Below are 22,586 nucleotides of genomic sequence, written 5' to 3' on the forward strand. Positions count from 1 at the left end.
CTCAAACTGGGAAGGGCTCAAGTGTTCTTTCTTTTTTCACCTGTTTCCTGGTTCACAAATGTTTTCATTAATACACTACAGCATTGGGAAGAACTCTGTGCTGCTTGCAGTCACCCTGGAGCATCAAGCCAAAGACAATTCTGGGTAGGCAGTATACTAAGAAAAGTCTAGGCTAAAGGGTGACCATGAATTTCATTGTCACCCAGTTCTGGAACATGGGCAGGGGAGAAAATAATCCTATGAAAATCCAACAGAAATGTGACTGAAGATGAGGAAGCTCCTAGAAATAACTATAATCTATTTTATGATATAAAGCCTGCTGCACATGATGGCAATGCTTCCATTAGGAAGGGGCTTTTATGGATGAATTGCACCTTCTCCTTACTAAAAGGAAATACTACCCTGTTCTATGGTGACTCAAAACACAGAAGTGCTGGAAAGCGTAGCATCTTGGATATTAGATGTGATGTATTACTAAGAGGAACCTGGAATCTGTTCCTTGACCATCTTCACATGGCACATATGTGTATGTTTTGCCCATATGCCCATCTACAGTTAATTAGGCATCTTTCATTGTGTTAAGTCTGGGTCTAGCCACATCAGCCATTGCTGCAGCAGCAGTAGCCAGAACAACAACATGGGTGACTGTAGAGAGGACCAGAAGAAAGATTTCTGCCCAACTAGTAAGTGATACAGATGGGCCAAGCCTGCGCCCAGGTCCATTTGGAAACTACCTACCAACTGCAGCCACACAAACTGTAGTCCAAAGCAAGAAGCTTTTCGTTCTTTGCTCCTTGTTTCCATCAACACCATTTGTTAACTATGCTTCTGTCTCGGGCACGAAACCTGCCAGCAAGTAATTTTCTGAAGCAGGAACTGTTCTGAAAATGACTGCACAGAGCTTGAACTAATTCATTTTTTTTTCCTACTCTGGGCTTCTCACTGTAACTCATTATAGCATGTTATCGATTAAGTCCGTTGGATCCATCCTTATAGGGAGCCACTTCAATAACAGTCAATATTATGTTTTTATTATACCCAGGCTGTACGCTGCTGCTTTGAATTTTGCGATTCACTTTCCCTTTGAGAATTCTGCCATCAGAGACACAAGCGTAACAATGTTGGATGCCAAAATATCGAATATGCACAGAATCTATGCATCTCAAGTAATGGGTCCCTCTGGGTCCTACTGTTCAAAACAATGGGGTATGTGACCCAGTCTGTGTAAAATATAACACGTACAAAAGCAAAGACAAAAATATTGCTGAAGTCTGAAAACATTTATTTAAGCATTAGTTTCTTCTGTAGCCATTCTTCTTTTCCTCGCGGTCCTATATTTCACTACTATTCCCGAGGTTGGAAGCAGCAAAGAAACAGAAATCTCAAATTTTTGTAGATTTTTCCAACCCAGGTCTCCAGCTCCAAATTGTCCGAAAGGCTCAGAAAGATACTTCCCCCCATGGGGAGGTTTGGGCCCACTGTTGGCCAACTGCCCTTTCATAGCAACCTGGGGCTGGCAAGAAAAAAGGGAGAGCCCACGGATCTGTGCCTGACCTGACTGAGCTTGCCATTTCTGTTGGAGTCCAGATTCCCAAGCTCATACATCAGCACATCCTGCTGCATTAGTCTCTCCTGGGGCTGGAATGATAAGCATCAAAATAAGGTGAGAAAAAGGGGATCCTTCTGGTTTGCAAGCCTCACCGGAATCAGAGAGGTTCGTATATCCCACGAGAAAACTGCTTCTTGAGAAAGCTTAAAGCAATATTTTTGGAAAACCCTCAGGGGTACACAGGGTTCACAATAATTAGCCAAAGCCGAACCAGGACATCACAACTTTCTCAGGCTTCCGTATACTAGTAAGAAGAATGTAAGTTAGGCATTGCTGTGATTTAGGAGCCATATCCAAAGTAGTACTTGGGCACCTCTTCCTTAGGATAACTTACAACCATAAAATTAAGTGCTTCAGAGTTGTTCCCAGAACATTCAGATCAGGGGTTTTTGAATCACTATTTGAACTTGTGCATTTATCATCTCCCTAGGTCCCATTTTAGGCACTTAGGTCCTTCTTTGGGTCTGGCCCTTGGACTGGACATTATTTTCCAGATCTGACATTTTTCCTGTGTTTAGTTACACAGCTCATGCAGAGGTTCAGTTACACAGCTCACGCAGAGGTTTAGTGAGATAACCAAAAGGGAAGCAGTAATTGCCTTTATTTTCAGCACTGAGTTTTATTCAATTTTTGAAAATATGGAAATACACTAACTCTCCTGCCAGCAGTAGTTAAGGAATTAACACCTTTTTCATGTACGCTTTATTGACGGTGCTTTATGAAACATATTCATGCAAATCACTACAGCTGCTTTCCATTTTTTCAGCCTCTTTTCAGAAAGCAGTGCTAACTTTCTCTTCTGCATTGTTCAAAGAAACATACAATTGATCTTGTGATTGCATGAGACTGCAGCCAGAGTGTTTGGGCTTGGGTCCCTGAATTAGACAGCTACTGAAAACCTATACTTTACTCCATTTAGATAAAGGTTCCATCTGCAATTGCCTACCAAATGTACCAGAAGCTGATCATGCTTAGCACCTTTGGAAACTGGACCAATGTGCATCAGTGTTAAAATGAATTTAGGATCCTATGTTTAGGCCCCTACATTAGTGTTGCTGTTCAGACATAATCATAGATTCCTGTGAATCTTTGCACCGTGCTGAGAAGTAATTTACCCCATTATCTTGAAATCACTCATTAATGCCAAATCAAGACACAGAATAAGACGATCAATACTCTTTCTAGTAATTGTCTTTAATGCATTGCCTTTTTCTAGGATGTATACAAAAACCTAGACAACAATGAGGCTGATAAGACCACTGGTTAATGCTGTCTCACTGTTTTCTTGTACTGGCCATAGCTGCTCTGTGTCCAGCTGTTGCTTCTTATCTTAGATTTGTAAGTTCTTGGAGCAGGGATGGCCTTTTTGTTCTGTTTTTACAGTACAGCGGGGTCCTGGTCCATTACTTGGGCACCTACATGTTATAACAACACTAATAACAGCAACAAGTAAAATATATGAACCTTAAAATATCATATAGCCCTCAAAGGCTTCCAGCAGGGATGGTCAGATTCAGTGTCTAGATGCTGGGATACTGAAAGTCTGAGCAGCTTAGCAATAGGAATATTTTTATATCTACAAGTCACTGGCTTGGACATAGTTTGGGTATGAGTCCATTTGCTCGACAAATAAATCCTGCCATACAATCTACAGACACACCCTTTTGTGAGCAAATTATGTTATTTGGACATCCATTTCAGATAAGGTGGTGAACCTCATTACAGTTCCTCACAACATTCAGTGCACAAAATGCTCCGTGGCAAATAGCTAGCCTTGGCGGCATTCTGCCATAAAGGCCAAAGACTGAATGGAAGAGTAATCTCAAACAAATTCTTGTTCCCTAAAAGTAGGAATTGGATTCAAGACTAGGCTCAAGAAATGTCAGTTTGAAGATATCCTTATGCTATACCCGTTCCATTTATATTGCATGAACTGCAGTTTATGTTCAACCTCTGCTTGACACCTTCTTCTGCGTTTCGTAGTCATCACATTTTAATGAGTAGATCTGATATAGCAGTTTCATTATTAATATTATTGATATAGATTATGGTGCCATGCCACTTCAGAGACCAATTCTGCCTAGCATTAGTAAGCTATTCAGAGCTGGGGCTGTCTCTTATAGTCCAAATAGCCATATTAGTCCAAATAGTCGAAATAGCCAAATACAGATTCAGCAACCTCCAAACAATTTTGCACATTCATTTCAGTACCCCCAAAATAGCTTTCTTAGGGAAAAAAGCATTCCAAAGCAACAATGAAATATTATATTGGACATTTTAAAAACATTTTGTTTTATTCAAAACAACTTCCTTTTGATTTTCCCTTTGTCTATTTTTTAGAAGATGATAACACCTTCAAATATGCTGAACTGCAGAATAAAATATTTTGTTGTGAGCTGAACAAATTCAGTTTTCCAATTGGTTTCGGTTTGTTGCAAGGTAAACTTTCTCTTTGATTTTTCAGTTACCAGAAAAACAAAAAAGCCAATATTCACTCAGTCTTAATTTAAATCGACAAGACAGAGCGGGTGAAAAGAAGCATCCTCATTTATCACACAGGAGAATGAGACTGATATTTCCAAAGGAGTTAGATGTCCAAATCTTATTGGAATTCCTTTCGTCCATGAAAATCCCAACCCAAGTCACTAATAACAAGGAATCACAGTCACAAATTGATTGAGGGCAGGTTCAGGCTGGATATCAGAAGGCATTACTTTATGGTTAGGGCTGCCAGGCTCTGGAACGGGCTCCCAAGGGAGGTGGTGCTCTCCCCTACCTTGGGGGTCTTCAAGAGTTGGTTGGATAGATATCTGGCTGGGGTATTATGATCCTGGCACTTGTTCCTGCCCAGGGCAGGGGGTCAGACTTGATGATCTGCTCAGGTCCCTTCTGACCCTAGAAACTATGAAACTAATACAAGGTCAGCTGAGAAGTCTACGGCAGACATGAGAAATGTACTCAGTCTCCTGAGTCTCAGCCCTGTGCTTTGATGAAAAAGGGCTACTTGTCCTCTTTGTATTGTGTCTAATTTTCAATATAGTCAAACACTGATGGTGGAAGTTAGTAAAAGCTTTGACTTTGCTTCTCAGATATAAGGAAAAAGGAACAGAAAGGTAGCTAAAAAAAGGAGGAAGGATGGAGCCAAGGGCAGAAAGAAACACAGCAACAGAAAGGCCATGGGATAAAAGGAGCAGAGAGGGGAAGCAGAAAATAGCTAATGAAAATGGAGATATGATACTGGAAAAGTAGTTTATTTGCTCAATAAGATGTTTATTTAGTCTTGTTTGTATTTAATATTGATAAGTCTTGGTTATTACTTCTGCTCAAGACTAATTTGTCACAAATAATTCCATTATATAGTTGCTTGAGGCAAATTCATCGACTCTTTTCATTTAAATTTAGCCACTCCAACAGCAGAGAAAGCTCTAACTCAACACCTTCTATATTATGAAAGGAGAGGGGTCCAGTTATAAATATGTATTCAGATTGAAATTTTCAAGGAGGGACATATTTCCACAATCAGACTTCAGGATGACTAAAAGCCAGATCTGCATCCTATTTTTGTGACTTGAGAACCATCATTGTTAATTGAAACTGGATTTTATGAAAAAGAATAAAAGGATTTTTCTGTAAAATATATTATTATTAGATTTGATAAAAATGGGGGTTTTGATGGATGAATGTACAGCCCATGATAAACATCTCATAAAAGGCTTGTCCGTCAAACTTAATATAGAAGCGACTGAATGCATTTTTAAAACCACATCTATTCCTCCTAGATCTGTGTGCAAAATGAGTTTCTTCTTTCCCTCACTAACCCACATATGAGGACTATGGAGCAGCATCTCCAGATTGTACCCTAGGCTGTGTACACATGTTCAAATGATCTGGGAGAATTTTTCCAGGTTCGTCCTCCTGGTGTAAAAACTTACCCAGATAAACCTGAACAGACATTCAAGTCACGAATCCCTAAAGAGCAGAAAACTTGCAGTGCTGATGCTGGGCGGCAGGGAGCTCCTGTGCACACATCTCAGCGTGCTCCTCAGGCTCCCCGAGTCTAAAGCAGTGCACAGGGCAGCTGTAGCTGGAGGACTCAGACTGCTCAGGACTTGCGCTGCTGTTTCTCCCCGTAGTAGAGTGTGAGGATTATGAATGGGGCGTGTTCTACTCCCTGATTGGCTGGAGCAGTAGAGTCCAGCGAGCGACACACTGTAGCCTGGGGGCAGGGGTAGCAGCAAAGCACCCTGGGCTGCTGGAGGACTGTGCTGGGAGGATAGTGCCAGAAGATAGTGCCACTACCTCAGAAGATAGTGCCTTAAAAAAGCGAGGATGTTATCACCAATACGTTGGTCAAAAATTTTACTTGGTTATCAATGACTCAGAATTCTCAGACAGCCTAACATTTAAACGGGTGGAGAAAGCCGAGTAGTAGGGAAGTTTTTAATATTAGATAAGACATGTACACTTAAAGGAAATTTCAAGTCTGCTCCTAGCCCCAAGAGAGGAAACCTTGTAGTGAGATACGTGTTCAGTATGAATGCGATTGGGGAGCAAGAGAGTATAAAACCTCAAAGATAATTTTCTTGTTCAGCTAAAAAGAATCAAAACTCTCCCTAATTATTAAAGTAATTAATTAGATGCCATCTGGCTAAAATACACATCAATCATGGAATCATTTTCTGCCCTGGGGCTGTGCATTTAGTTGTACTAATGGTATGAGTGGGAACAGTGCAAAAAAAATCTCTTGACTTGTATAGGTCAGTATACAAATTGTCACACCTAAGAAAAAGAGAACAATGTGAACAGTCCATTTTCCACAACTGCACATATATTATTCGCCCCTGCAGTGACCATTATTGCATGTGCACTCCCAAACATCATACATTAAAATGCTCGATTAAGCAACAGTTGTAATTGTGTGGATGTAGCATCCTACGAAAGTAGGGCTGGAAGAGACTCCGTGACTTCATCCCGTTCAGCCCCCTACTCAGTTCAGGATCATCCCTGACTAAATCATCCTGGGTAAGTGTCTGTCTAACCTGTTCTTGAAAACGTCCCGAGACGAAGATGCCACCTCTTCTCTGGGTAACCTGCTCCAATGTTAAAACATCCTCCGCATCAAAAATTCTTAGGTTGGAGATTAGGAAATCTCCTTTGCTGCAGTTTGAGATTTTTTTTGCACATGGGAAACTCTAATCACAAGAACCGGAGCTGGCTCTCCCCTTGAGCAAGTGTGAGCGTGCACATTTCTCTACTGACGCAAAGTTTATTCCGACAGATCTATGGAATAAAAGAAAAACTGCCACACAGAAATACTTGTATACAGATGAAAGGGATCCACTGCTGTGTACGCATATGTTTGTACTTGAGTTTTTTAATATCTTCTCAAAATCAGCACCAAAGTTAGAAGCAAGGCAATGTGTTTTATAGAGCGATGCAGCATTATGTCAATACAATATGACACTCTGTGTCATTTCAGAACAGGATGTAAATAGTGAACAAATCCATGCTAAAAACCTAGTACAGTAAAATTCATATCTCTATTAAAACATACCACCCCGATGAATCCTTTTAAGCAGAATTTATGTTTTGAAGTAAAAATTCCACATACTTTCACACACTTACACACACACACACACACACACACACACACACACAGAGCCATTTTCCTCTCCCTCCAGAGCAGAGGCTACTACTGTGATAACTACTGCAGAAAGACCTAGGAGAAATGGATCAATCATTTAATAGCATAATCTGATCCTGCTCTTTGGCTAGACTTACCTTGCCAACAACCCTGGGGAATGGTGCTCTCTGATTTTCTGGAATTAGTATTGGAGACAGCAAAATAGCTCTCTTTTGCCTTAGAATTCCAAGGTTGCCTTCGATTTTAAAGATTTCCTAAAAGAAAGAAAAAATACAAGAATGATTACCAAGGATACCATTACTTTATTATTCCTATTGCACACATCTTCATTTGTGAAGAAAAGCCGCTAAGTATCTAGACCGTGCTAAACTAGTCTCACAACTTGCATTAGCAGGAAAGGAATTGTTAGTTCAAGACTTGAACCAGTGTTGTGATTAATGAAGATTATCATTAAACTATTCAGTCAGATCTTCAGGATCATTCCATTTAAGATGTCAATAATGATTTATGCATGCACCATTCATTCTGCATTTCTATAACTTAACTTTCAACACAAGTAAGCAGAATATCACAGTAGCCCTGTTATGTTTCAACCTCCACCTGCTTCACCAGCCTAACCTGTGAACTTAAATCTTAAGAAAGGTCTGCTTCTTGAGTGCTTGGACAAGAGAGTTGCCGGTAAACAACCAAACTGGTGGACAAGGTACAGATGGCTCTATTTTTCAATCCAAGTCCTCAAAATCTGCTATTAGAGAGCCTCCTGGGTACTTAAGACGTTGTACTGGGAATAAGTACTGAAACGGGAGGATAGATCTAGATCACTGCTGACCACTAAAAATCCTATGACAGGTTTGGAAGAATAGGAACAACATATATGGTGTGGGGGAGGGAGGGTGCAAAATAAGTGATACATGGGGCAATTACATTCTTCTTGAATATATTCATCTACTATTGTAAATGCAACAGTGATTCTCCTTCACGTCCTGGCCCCAGACTGTTGAGTCTTGATGCTGCTATAGCAGCTGTTGCTTTATATCTAGAAGTAGATACATTTCTGTGGTAGTCAATACGACAACTTTGCAATTCTAACACGTGGAATGAGTTTTCTGACAGAGACAGTTTGCAGACGTCAGTAAATAACACGAGCCGTTCAGGTTGCCATCTGCCAAAGTACCTCCCTGCCTAATAATGTTTGCAGCCTCCAAAGCACTCTTCTGCCTCAGCGTGTTTTAGTGTCGCTTTTCAAGTTTGACAATGAACAACAGCAGGGGCAAGTCGGACCCACAACAGTCAACTTTAATCTTGCTGAAGGCAAAGAGGAGGAAGAAGTATCGAGAAAATCCCTTTACACAATTGTGCCAACCTTCATTACTTCTCGAGGCCCACCCTAATACAGAATTCCCTTAGCTCCCAAGGGCATTGCCACATCACTCTACTCTTTTAGGCTGCGCGCCACTTGGGTCCCTGCTTTTGTCTTTCAATTTCTCTCCCAAAAGAATTTTGCCTAATAAAAATTCATGAAAAAGTTAAAAAAAACAACCCCTATTTGAAGTGTCAAATAAAATAGAAAGAGCTGAATTCTATCCAAAGGCGAATGTACGATACAGTAAGCTTTCAAATTCACTTATGCTGTAAACACACACAGAAGCTCAGGCTGCCACGTGTCTTTGACGTTGTTAAGGAGAGTGACAAGACCTGAACATCAGCACGTCTAAAAGGAAACAGATCCTTTAGCAGAAGCCCAACTGGAGTGCTAACTTCTCTGCCTCGAGCTGACTCCCACGCTTGCAAACGCCCATGAGCTCCTGAAACCGCTGGACTATAACATAGGAGGATCTACCAAATGCCTTTAATCTCGGCAAATGAGCAAGGTAGTAAAAGCTAATTCAAATTCTTCCCTGCTTGTAGCCTGGATTTCTTTGTACTTGCTTGAGTCACCGGAGCAGTAATCAGATGCAGACCACCAACAGGCATCATCAGTCCTCAACCAATAGCTGGGAAATAGCTGGGGCTAGATTTCAGCACACACTGCTGTGTCTCCAGACAAATACAAATGTAACTTTATCCTACCTATTCCTAGCTTTCCCTGGAATTATTATTTGTGCTGGAAGACATGGCTCAGAGAATTAATCCAGACATTTTCCCACAATTTATTATCCTTAATCTTTTCCAGAGACCTCCACAACTGTTTAAAACAAGAAAGTGTGCAATTGGTCTTGAATTCAGGTCATATCTGTGATCACAAAGAACTGACGGTCCCAAAGGAAACCAGGAAGGTAGGAGGACTGAAGCCCTTCTCCCAGATTTCAAAGGAACATCAAAGGAGATGAATTCTTTGATCGAGGTGAAGTTTTTAATACGGGCCCGCTGCAAGATAGGACAAGGCTTTGATAGTTCAGTCAGAGATGTCCAAATACTCCAACGGAGTAAATTCCATCTCTGTGCATCACTTCCATCTCACTGTTGATTCTTCAGTGTTGACTTTTTAACAGTGCCGACTGGATTTTTCTGATAGGTAATGCTGTGACCTCTCCAGAGGACTACATTCCACCTACATTGTATAAAATAAAAGGCTTAGACACATGACAATCAAGGCCAGGTACACAAAAAGAAAAAGGGAAGCCGGGGCCTCTGTACTAGCTTCCATTAAGAATTAGGCCTTCGCCAACCAATAACTGTGGCAATTTTGTGCAGAATATTCTTTTCTAACAGGAACAAATAACTGGTATCTCATATAATAGGAACAATTAACAAATGATGACCCAATAATAGGCCAAAAACACAAACACAAAAGCCAAGGATTTGGGAATTACATGCTCGCTGTAGGGCCTGCAACGAATGCTGAAGTCACTAAAAGTATTCCTAATGATTTCAATGCCTCCTAGATCAGACTTCTAGTTTGCAAATATAAATCACAATAACGGGGGTCCATCTATTTCACTTTCTGATTTATAAGATGGTGAGGAGTTTACAACTTCCAACAATTTTGTAAGCTATTGTTTTGGTATTAGGTTATAATTACATAGCAGAAGACATTATTACAATATTAGCTTTTCTTAGAAGGCTGCACCCAAAATACAAACGGTCTCAGCAGTAATACTTTGCTATCAAAACGACAGGAGCAAAACCTTCCAACAGCCTTATCCAGTGTGAATAGTTACCATTTGAACAATAGAAACCTGGCCTACTTTTAGATTGCCTGTGAGGAACACATTGGTGTGATTTAGTCGGGCAACTCTAGAGACTTAATTCAGCTTCATTAAAGTCAATGGAAAAGGAATGACACCGACTTCAGTGGGAGTTGGATCAGACCTTGGGCTGCTGGTGCCAAAGCCTTACTCACAGATAGCAGTTGAAAAATGTTAGATGGTCTATCCTGTTTAAAGGTGACAGTCTAAACTCCATTTCCATTTAGAACAGAGATAGCACTGCAATATATTCATCTTTTATTATAAGGTTCCCCTTTTCCCCAAAAACTAACAGATCTGAGGAATGGGATGGGGACTGCCTGTTCATTTTTGTACTATTTAGGCATCTGATAACAAAGGCTAGGTACAGACATTCAAAAAGCCCAAGGTGGAAATCAATCTAAGTTATGCAGTTTTCTGTAAGCAGCCTAGTTTAGATTAGCAGCAGAAAGAAAACACACTCTTTGGTGGAGGGAGGGGAGGGGTGGTGGATTTTAGACCAGGTTCTGCCATTTTTAAACCAGCCCACGTATGCCGAACTTCTGTTATGGGTATAACATATGGGGATTTCTGATCACTTATACTGGTAAAAGTGTGATGCCTGTATCTGGCCAAAGAGGCTAATCTGGATAACTGCAACAAGACTTTATTGAAGTCTCGTCTTGAACTGCAACAATACTGAAAAGAAAGAAGTCAGATCTATTCAATCACGATTACTACAAGGCCCAAGCTTCCCAAGTTCCTTGAGAAGTCTCCACTATGTTTATTTATTATTTTTTTCCTGTTGTAAAGTTTTATTTGGGGATCTAACACCTCTTGAAAATTTGAATGAACGGCCTAGCCAGTATTCGGTAACGGGCACCATTAGTCTTGGCAAAGAAAACTTAATTAGGACTCATCATGGGAATAAGATGGCTGAACACTTATTGATTTGTCACAATAAGGTCGGAAGCATTGTTGGACTGGCAATCTGTAACCCATTATAGCTGACCAAGAAAGCAATTGTGTTTCTTGTCATTTAGCTGTTTTCATAACCTAGGTTTGCTAGTATAAAACAGAGTCAATAGCCTGCCCCATAACAAACAGTTAAATTAATTTATTTTTTACTGCAAGCAAAATTCCTCTGAAATTACAGTTGGATATGGTATTTTTCTTCTTCACTGCTCTGTGGCATTACTGTAAATGTTTAACAGCACCCAGAGATGTCTACATGACTATGTGAGGAGAAATTGTTTCTATGCATCACTTTAACCGAGTTGCACAGGGTTAGAGGATGTTCAGGTTTATCAAATGTTTATGTACAAGTTGTCATAATCATCACCTCATTGTAAGCCTCAACAATATGGACAGTTAACAGTATTCATAATGTTTGCCAAATGCCTACTTTCGCTAATTATTATTACTCTGAAAAAACTCAGATTTACCTATGAATTAAAAGCAGCTGCCTAAATAACCATTAGATCAATGAATAAAATGAAGACTTTTGAAGATCAGCACTAAACACACAAACCCCTCCTCCAAAAAATGTCTCTCTTCAGTCCCGTTAATGCCGACCTTGCAAATAGCACTGTATTCTTTAAAAGAATAACTTCCACTAGAATTCAGCGTCCTCTGGAGAACCGGCTACCTTGGAAAATAGAAGCTTCAAGGTTTCTGAGGTATGCTCAAATCTGACAGTATCTGGGTAATGGAAATTGCTATGGGAAAGTGGATTTAATTGTAGGAGTGAGATTTCTATTAGAATTGTTACATAAAAAGACAAATCCTTCGATTCTGTAACTGATAGATTCATTGACTTCATACCTATTCATGGTAGTATCAGATTGCTTTACCAAAGTGTCATTTAATTAGTGGATTTTTTTAAGGACTTGTGGGGAGGCGGGGGTTCGTGTGCATTATGTTTTACGCTTTAAGTTCTGAAAGCATAACAATAACCAACAGGCTTTATTGTTTAGCGTTATGGCATTATTAGTCATATTGTAAAAAAACCCCTATTTTTAGATTCATTAAAGATGGAAAAAAACAACAACATCCTTACTTTAAAAAGTTGTTATATGGCATATAGATATATGAAATCCCTCTGACTATTCTGGAGGAAAACCTTCATTTCTGCAAAGTAGAATGATTTGTTCCATTATCATCTTGGGCTTGGGCTCTGTCTGCTATGATGGAAGAGTTTTTTGTCTATATTCAAGTATAACTTTCATTTATCTGAAGACTTGCCTTACTCTATATGTCAGCAAAAAGTCTCTCCAAGTCAAAGCTGATAATAGACTGAACGCCATTAACATTCCCTTTCCACATACGTTAACCATGAGAGTTACTTATTCTGGGAGTAATCCACAAATGACAAAGAAACTTTAAATTATCAGCCTGGACTTTTCCCCATCATTATTTACTTTGGTGAGTGTGTTTTCATTTGAACGGCATGTGAATTACCCCTCTAGCAGGAGCACTCACATTGGCTGCACACTGCTCATTAAATATAATGAGGTATCCCTTCATATACAAACAACAGAGCAAACTCTGCGTGACTGCACCTGTCCGATAGCATTGCAAATATGGACTTAGAGGGAAAAAATATGGTTTTGACCTTATGTCTCAATCTTCACCTGGATAGACTAACAACTCATATTACTTATCTCCATAAGGCAAAAAACACCGCTACTTTCCCCGCTGTGAAGCAGACAGAAACATGTTGCTTTTTTTAACGTAAGAAGGAAAATCTACTTAACCACACATGATGGTTCTGATGTCCTGGATAATTGAGGAGTAATAAAAACTCCTCTCAAATCTTCAGAACCTCAGCAAATTCTAAGACACTGTGAATAAATAGTGTGACTTCCTTTTCACTTCCTGCTCCAACACATTTAAACTATTGAGCATGGATTTATGAAGAAGAACATTTGCACTTAAGACAAGGGAGATTTCCCAGCAAAACAGCATCGTGTCTTTCACCTTTTAAATCAGGTGTGGCCTGACACTGGGTCTGCTCTGAGCACATAATCAGGGAGTGTAAAATTGCATATCTTTGGTGCCTACCATGTGTAGACAAAATGAGGGGCATGTGTGCGCAACACTTTAAAGTGGGCTAAATGCTTTTGTGCCGCTTTAATGGTGTTGGTGTTTGTGTGCCTCAGTGGCGTATTGTGCATTCATTCCAGTCGCTGTAGGAAATTTGGCGGCGTAAAGTGTCTTAAATGATTTAGGGTGCAGCAAACTAACGGCTGTGGAGTGAAGCACTGGCCTCCGTGCAGCTTGGCAGGAAGCCCTGCAGCAGCCTGGGAAAGCAGGCTCCACCCAAGAAAATCAGCAAGCCTGACCCCCTGCCCACCACCCCCCCAAGTCTGCCTGCGCCACACAGGGGCCCGGTGCTTTCCTCTGTGGCTGTAGAGACCCCCGGGAGCACCCGAGGTGGGTGCCTCGGGGCGGAGGGCCGCCAATGCCATAGAGAGAAGCACCAGCCCCTCGCTGCAGCCTAGGGACCACTGTACTCGCCCTCCCCGCTCCGCCAGAGAGGCAGATAAGTCAGCAGGGGGTGTGCACGACACAGGGGTTTAATCAGCCCTAACCTGAAGCAGTGTTTTTTAAAACCCACTGCTTCCATTTAGGGCCCCCCCGTTTCACCTACACACTATTATGCTACGTTGCCCCGGCATAGCAGAATTCCTGAGAAGCATGGAAATGTCACGGATGGGCCGATATCACCCTTTCTCAGACCCTCTTTTTTTTGGGGGGGGGGAGGGGCAGGTCTTCAAAAGTCTTCATTTTACGCATTGATCAAATGGTTATGTAGGCAGCTGCTTTTAATTCTGAGCATGAGGGTGTACATAAAGAGTTAAAGAAAAATAACCTTAAGGGAGCATACTGGGTTCTAGCTATCTTCACTGGGGGCTGCTGAAGTCTGCCATATGATATAGAAACCCAAAGGTTGCTCTACACCGGGGGGGGCTCCCTTAAACACCCCACTCCAATAACAATAATTTTAGTTTACACTTGAGGTTGCTGTGTTTTAAAATCTACCAGCAACTATATGACTAATGCCATATACAAGCAAGGTTTTACAAGTACCTAACATGATCTCTGATAGAATAATTTGTATTTTGCTCAGCTAATTTGTAATTGTCGATCATTTTCATAGAAGCCATACTGTGTCAGTGTATTTTCTTGCTGTGATTGTTAGATTTATCTCTTTGCTCTCTTCATCAATGTGGGGAAAATGCTGCCTGGGGAAAAAAGGTGTAGGGAAAGTATATGGGACTATTTTCAAACCGAAATGTTTGGGTCTCTAAGAGGTCGCAGAAAATGTGCTTGCTATGACTTGCTTTATCACTACACATCTTTAGCAGATGAGATAGTTTGTTTGACAACATTTTTTTGGTATCCATCCAGAACGGTAAAAAAGGGTGATGCCAAATGCATTTTTAAAGATCTGTTCTGAATAAACATGTTCTAAAGCATCTCTGTCACTGGGTCTTAATTTTTTTTTTCCTTTTCATATTTGAACATACCTGTTTCCACAGAGCTGAATGGAATACACACATTTGTCTTTTAGACTTATACCTGCTATTTTAAATTACTGCAATTCATTTTTGGATTTGAGTAGATTTTGCCTGAGTCACTTCTGGTATGCAGTTTGGGTAATTTATTTTTAAAAAACCCCAAACCATGTATTTGAAAGTTATAGTAATGGGTGCACTGGTTAAAATGACTACATATCTGAAAACTAGGGGTAATCTAGGTGAGCAAGTATATTACTCTACTCCCAGGTACTTATCATCTTAAGGGTGACACCAGAAACTAAGGCTATATCCAAACTAGGAAACCTTTATTGGTATAATACCAGGGTATTATATCAGAAAAGCACTTCAAGCAGAGATGGAGCTCTAATGGCAGATTTGTGCTTTGTACTAATGCAGTAAAAAACACTGTACATGGGTGAAAAAAGCCATCTTTACAACTGCAGTTGTGCCAGTAAAACAGCATTTACACTAGGGACTCTGCACATATAGCTAGGATCTTCTTCACACTTTGACTAGCATAGTTGTGGTCACAGATGTCTCCACCATTGACATGAATTAAATCTGAGCTATCTGCAGTTTCAAGAAAGCTGGAGCAAATGAGTTTCCATTTTCTTTCTTATATTATTCCAGTTAGTTGCGTTGGGTCTGAGCCAAACCTTCATCTGTACTTGTCTTTTAATCAACAATATTTCTGAAGGTTACTGGCTTCAATTACTTAGATGGAAGGACTTCCCCTTCCACTCCCCTTGTCATCTCAGGTCTGTATTTCTACCAGAGGCTGGCCCCATTCACTGAAGTTGACTCACCTAAAGTTCATATGAAGAAGGCAATCTACCTTCAAAAGACAGCCTAAAATAGTCTAGGGCAATTGTCAGTTCTTCTATTATATGTTAGCAAGTCTTAAAAAACTGAATCTTCTGTTTAAATACCATATATGGTAGACCCCCCGCACAATAGAGGAGTCCTGAAATGTTAAATGTGTACATAATAATAATATTTCAAAGTGCATAGGTATTTAACTCCTCATTTCAATGGAAGCTATTATTAACATACCATGAGGAACCCATTTGATTTTTTAAGCAGCTAAATACCTTTAACAGCTTGGCCCTACATGACCCATCAGGGAAGCCTATAACAAAGCACAGAAGCAAACGTGTTTTCTTCCAAGAGCTGCACGCTACCACCCACAACGGCTGAGCCATCATTCCTTTCTGCCTGTTCGCATATACACTGTGAGGACTAATTCCTCCAGCTTCTCCTTAAACAAAGGAAATCCCAAACATGTTGGAAACAGCTCCCCCTTTCCAGCACGAAACAGGTTGCTGCTGCACAGAGAACTCTTTGTAGTTTCATGCGTCTTTTTCCAAAGGAGAACTGAAAATCTTTGGATAGGTGAATGGCCTCACAGGTCCAGTAGATCTGCACTACACTCATGACACAAGTACAGCTGACCAGATGGAAAAAAAGCAGCCAGGAGCACGGCGTTCTGATGGGCCGTGCCTCGCCCGTGGGTTGTAGGGACAGTCAGAAAACTCATTTCTTTGTGGATCTTAAAGATCTGGCATCGTGTTTTATTGCCTATAGTTTCAGAAAAGAGGCTGTTCTGTGCTGTTTGTAAAGCAGCTTTCTTCAACCTTGGCTGCAGGTCGCAAAGGGATCAGGGAGAAAACGAACATGTTTACATCTATGTTCTGGAACGTGCAAATCCGACAAAGCTCGTTCCATTATGAAAAGGCTACACAAAAGCTATTACATGTTGGCACCACGCATACAGTTTAATACATCAAGTCTGTACAGTCCTATTCCCGTGCTCCTGTGTTTGCCAGCTCCCTCCATCCTTCTTATTCTCTATAAGGCTCTATTGCAAATTTCCCTTAAACGCTGCCAGACCTCCTATCAAATGCTCAATTCTTCCTCCCATTCCTTCGAGTCCCTCATCTTCTTCCTTCTCCCTCTATAAACAGGTCTGGTTCTCCAAGCTCCCCAGTCTAGCAAGCCTCATTTCTCCTTACCACTCTTCCCTAAGCCCATGCCGCCACCAAGGAATGGGCAGCCACTTGGTCCACCAAGGTGCACTCCACTTTGAGGCCCAACAACTCGATATTGAGGTGGGACGGCGGTGGAAGGAGAAGGAGACCAACCCAGGGCTGTGAATCCCTCTCCCCCGTGCAACAACACGCTCCCATTGCTGAAGAATGTGTGTATCCAGAAGCAGGCTCCTCAGTCACCTGAGGACCCGTCAAACCTGATGCTATCATCCTCAACTCAGGGACTGCTGATGACCTATGCCACCTTCCCCCTTGAGCATGCCCTTGAACTTCCCAGGTACCCCTCGCTCTTTACTCATTGAACTGACTCCTCTTCCTATAAGTCTGCTCTTTTCCTTTTGCATCCATTTCCTCATAGTCAGCTTGTCTTTTAAGCCATGAACTTCTGGTGTGGAGCTGACATCCATTTGGAACTGTTCTGAACTTTTTATTCTTTGCATATAAACCAATTTAAAAGAGACTTCAACCACATAACATCCTAGTAGGGCCTATTTTCTGCTGTTCTGCAAGGTGCGTCTTAATGCAAGCCCCCAAATACCCCATGCGTATGTTGTAAGTAGCTGCACATGAAGGAGGGTAGCAAAAAACCAGGCTGCTTTCTTTCTAGTCCTCTAACTTATCCCATACCTCAGTTTTGTAATGTTTAAATTTTGAAATCAAGCAGGTTACTTTAAAGCTAAAAGCTGATTCAAATTAGCACTTGTTTCACTTCGCCTTTCCCCTCTCCCTGGGAATGGCTGCCTGGGTGTTCATGTACAAAACTTGCCAGTTATCCTCCCCTGTACAAAGTGCATTAGGAAGGCTACACTTTCTTGATGCTGCGACAATGGTGCGTTAGACTGCAGGGCTGCAACGCACAGAGTTGTATTTCACACAGATTTGCTGTGAACTGCCTGGAATGTCATGAAGGAAAGAGGCTTTCCCAAAGTCTTTACCCCACATGAATGATGGTCTAAAGCGTAAGAGTTCCCTCCACTATGGCAGTCCTGTGCTTTTCTTATGCAGAGACTGCCAGCGCTGACAAATGATGCAACGGTCAATGATGAAGACAAAATGCCCACTTAGAACTAGGCTGAGGCCAAACTCCTCATTTACCAGGCTAGATTTGAAACTGGGTTTAAAGAGTTGAAATGTTAGTGCATTAATCCACCTCACAACTTGGTCCTTGGTCCAACTACTCAGTCCAAATTAATTAACAGGCATTAACTGAGTCTAAAGAGCTGAAATGTTAGTGCATTAATCCACTTCACCGCTTGGTCCTTATTTTTCCGCTTCAATCCAAATTAATTAACAGGCATTAACTGCCTGATACTACAAGCTTAATTCTGTTCTGAAATACAAACAAGTGACAGTCTTGCCAAGCATCTTGTCTACAGGTTCTTCTTACAGGCTGAATAATACTGGAGTCAAGCTGCACCTGCAAAAAATTAAAGTACCTGGCCCAACTCTCCATTGCGTTATGTTAGTTTTATACTGCAGTGACTCATTGGAACTCAGAGGCACAAAACCAGCATAAAGCTAATGCAGCATGGTGGAGAATCAAGCCCTCTAGGCTTATAAACCTTTCACCGCTCTGTGGATGGAAAGGTCTCAAACAGAATATCAAACAGCCATGCAACCTTCCTGAAAGTAGGCGTTTGCATGTAGATTCCTAATTTAGCTGAGAGCTGTCTAAAATTTATATTCAGGAGGCCGCCTCAGTAATAACCATGGTCATTGTGGTACCTGAGAGCACTTTATTACCCCTCACAGTTGAGATTAATTGATGTTTAATTTTACCTCCGGCTTCATCTTTTCCTGTAGGTATAATGTAACAGCATTGTTTTGTGCGAGTGCTTCCTGTTCAGTAGTGGCAGCAGTGAGGAGGAGAAGGAGCCTCAGATTACGAGATCCCAGTGGATCTGCCTACTACCTATAGTTGCTCCAAATACCTCTGGCCTGTAGCGGATGGTGTGAAATCTTCATTGGGTTTGGTCATTATTGCCAAGATTTAAGAAGAGGTAGAAGTTTCAAAAGTAGGGAGGGTCTGGTGTTTCTACTGACCTTTGTGGCTCGTTTGGACGGCAAGGATGGCTGAGGGGTTAGGATAATAACTGGGTATTTGTGGAAATCCACACTCAATTTTCTGTTCCACCAAGGTTTCCTGGATGACTTTGGCATTCAAAAGCATTTAGATAGATACCTAACGTATGTAGGCACATTACTAGTTCATTAAGAGCTGCATGTCTAAATACGTTTGAGCACTTCTAGTCTCTCTGTTTCTCATCTGAAGAACGGAAATTATGGTACTATAGGGCTGCTGTGAGGGAACAAGCCTGTAAGGTGTTCAGACATGTTGGTAATAAGACCAGTGTGATGGCGCCCAGTGATTTTGATAACATGGCCTTTTATAAGTATGGATTCAGGAATCTAAGTGAATTTTCCCCTTTACTGACCCTTTTCTTCTCTGGGCTATGCACAACATGACATAGATCACTTTTCCTTGAAAGGTAATAAGCAATTCAGGATCTACTAATGGCTTGACTAGTTCAAATTGTTCTTCAGAGTGAGCACTACCTTTACCTTGTACTTGTCGACCATGAAATTCATCTGCTATCAACGTTACCCAATTATCTGGGTTTGTAGACCCTTGAGGATTTACTCAGTGCCCACTTTGGTCTTGATGTAGCTAATTAATTGGGGGCCCTCAAGAATTTGCCACTTGGAACATGTGCAAAAAGTCTTGTTCTTCAACTGCATTGTGCACATTATCTCCCATAGAGATCTCTATGGGGAAAGAGAGGGGGCACAGTACTATGCTAGGATGATACAGAAGTCCTTTTAAGAACCGAGTGTGAAGTTATATAGATCTAGTATCAGTTAATGAGCAAGAAGTAAAGGTTCTTAAACTGTTGCCACATTTGTCATTAAACCCAATTCTATTTTTAAAACTGCATGTTTGGAAACAAAACTAGTCTTTAGACCATCCTCTAACCCCATTAAAATAGGTTTAGCTTTCAAGGCAGGATACGGATTTTAGTGGATTCACCAGTGGACTACATTTTTAAGAATATTAGCGTTATTCTCTCATCAAAAAAAAGTTTCCCTTTTCAAATCTACATCGTCTCATACCTAACATAGTATTAAATGAGACTGCTATAAAAGTTTAGCGTTGGACTTGCACATATTTTCTCATTTCACTATGCTACTCAAAAAGAATCAGTGCTGACAAGTTAATGAACTCCAGGCACAAATACATAGGACGTAGATAAGCCACAGGATGGGTTTATCATCTGCTTTGTTCTAATCATTTTGGGTCTTGCTTAGGTGAATGTTTCTCGACTGCTGCAGGAAAACTGAAACACTCTTTTCTTATAGGAACCATCAATGGTGCAGACACCATCAGGAGTCATCACGTATTGGGTGGCTGCTTATAAAAACCTATCACCTCATCTAAATGAATCTATCCTTGCACATTTAAGCCTTTAATATTTACCTGTGGGATGTAATCATCCATGCTGAAATTACACTGGGTCCTAGGTCTTCTGGAATGGTACCTTTAGGAGAGTTTACATAATTATGTTGCTTTACAGTTCTGTTCTAAAATGAATTTTCTTGTGCAAATAACTGTTAATTTCAAACAGCAGTGGATGAGGTGAGGCTAGTTGAACTACCTGTTCATCAAATCCCTCACTTAAACCCTTGCAGGAGATCCTATATAATACTAATGTGCGTTTGTGCTCCGTCACTGAATGTATTTTCTGGCTCAGAAATCTATTTCATTTCTGTCCTAGATGCTTTCTTAAAATCATTCTACTTATTTCTTTTTTTTTTCTTTCAGTACAACAATCAAACTGATCTACTGGATACATTCACTACCTTATCTGGCATCTACTCTTCCAAGTCCTTCTCTGATCAATATGGGCTACACTTGGGCAGCAGAGTAAAGAATGGAGGTGTCAGTAATCGTTTTCCTTTCCCTGAGTCTTAGAGCTAGCTTTAAACTCCTGCTCCCAGAAAGTAAAAATGTGGTGGTAAATCAGATCTCTGCCACACCCTTTCCAATGTGCAATATGTCCTGTCCCACATTTGAATCAGGGCAAGGCAGACAAAAGCAAAACGCAGATGCATTAATACAGAGTTCTGTGTAGGCAGGAGAATATTCTACTGCTGTATCTGGAATTGTATCCCAAGAGTGGCAGTGATCAAAACCAGCTTGAGAATCTGGATTTCTAAATCATTTTTAACTTCTTAAAAGAAGTTTTTTAAAAAGCCTTTAAAGGCTCAGCTCTAATTAAAGATTCATGTCCCTTCATGGGGAAGTATTAGTTTAGTGAGGAGGGGATGTATAAGCAACTAGGAGGATAGAAAAGAGAGCTGGAGAAGGGAACAGCTATGCTGCCCTTAAAAGGAAAAGAACTGCACTTTCCATACTTTCCATCATAATTTCTCTTTCCAAAAGTACAGGGTGGAGTCCAAGGTGGCACACTGCCCTGAATTCCATACGCTACTTGTCACCAGGCATTGCCAAGGCAATAAAAGTAAACTAAGGGCTATGCAGGTGGCATTCGGCCAGCAAAGCGGCACAAACAGAAGTTTAAAAACAGGTTTTGTAAACTCTGCCTGCACTGTTATTCTCCACTGTTGTACTGACAACTCTGACATGCAAAGTCATTTGCTCTGTGCTCTATAAACCTAGTACCAGGTTCTGGATATTTTCAAAGAAGAGGGTTGGGTAAAAGATGCAAATTGCAGAGAAACGAAAAACAAATTGTATCTAATCAAGAGCAGCAAGTCAAATAGCATGTACTGAAATCCACAAGCCTGATAAATTAAAAAGAGCTCTTGCTGTTCAATACATTTTCTTTCAAACTTCAGGGACCCCAATCCTACAGGGTAAGACATGATTGAGGACTTGGGTATTTTAACCACAACCACACTTTCCAACCAGCATTTAACTACATCAATAAAGGGGAGAAGGGGATTGGAAAGGAGAAATAGCTGAAATAAGAGTGAGATTGATCTGAATCTTCATGCAAAAAATAATCTGTGAACCTTTTTAAAAGGCTTGAAACATTTTCAGGCAAGTGGTATAACAGTACCTTTCATGACTATGACTAGGGAGGGTGGGGGGGGAATCTCAATGCAGTAAGTAAGCAATGCTGTTTCTACTATACTTCTGTTTTTATCACAAACAGGAGACGCTGCCCAGGATTTCCAGTTTAAATTTGCAGGCTCAAAGGATTTAGATTATTGATGTTTGGGTAAGCCTCTAAAAACAGAAAGCGCTCTATCCAAAGAAAATCTCCACATTTTCTGAAGTTTGGATGTCACTGGGAACATCTACATGTGCAATTAATGCATTTAATATACTCAAATTGAACCAGAGTAAAACTAATCCCAACATCACTGCCTACACATGCATTTAAGGACAGTAATTTACTGTAGCACAGGATAGTACCCGTGTCTGACAGGACTATCCTATGCCGGAGCAAATTAATCTACTGCACACTAAGTGCAGTTCACGTGCAGATGGTGATGCTTTACTGCACATTAAATTAATCTAATGCACAGTAAAGCACATGTGCAGGCATG

The 22,586-nt window shown here is 40.8% G+C and overlaps 1 protein-coding gene across 1 annotated transcript in view; it reads right to left on the reverse strand.

The window, feature by feature from the left end:
• Positions 1–22,586, reverse strand: part of CDH13 (cadherin 13) — a 751,386-nt gene that overhangs the window by 450,238 nt on the left and 278,562 nt on the right. The window contains exon 4 of the mRNA XM_090062749.1: positions 7,391–7,507. Coding sequence (XP_089918875.1) covers positions 7,391–7,507 — 117 coding nt within the window. The remainder of the gene's footprint in view (positions 1–7,390; positions 7,508–22,586) is intronic.

This window comes from Crocodylus siamensis, chromosome 9, assembly GCF_052110815.1.
Source record: "Crocodylus siamensis isolate JL-2025a chromosome 9, ASM5211081v1, whole genome shotgun sequence".
NCBI classification, from domain to species: domain Eukaryota; kingdom Metazoa; phylum Chordata; order Crocodylia; family Crocodylidae; genus Crocodylus; species Crocodylus siamensis.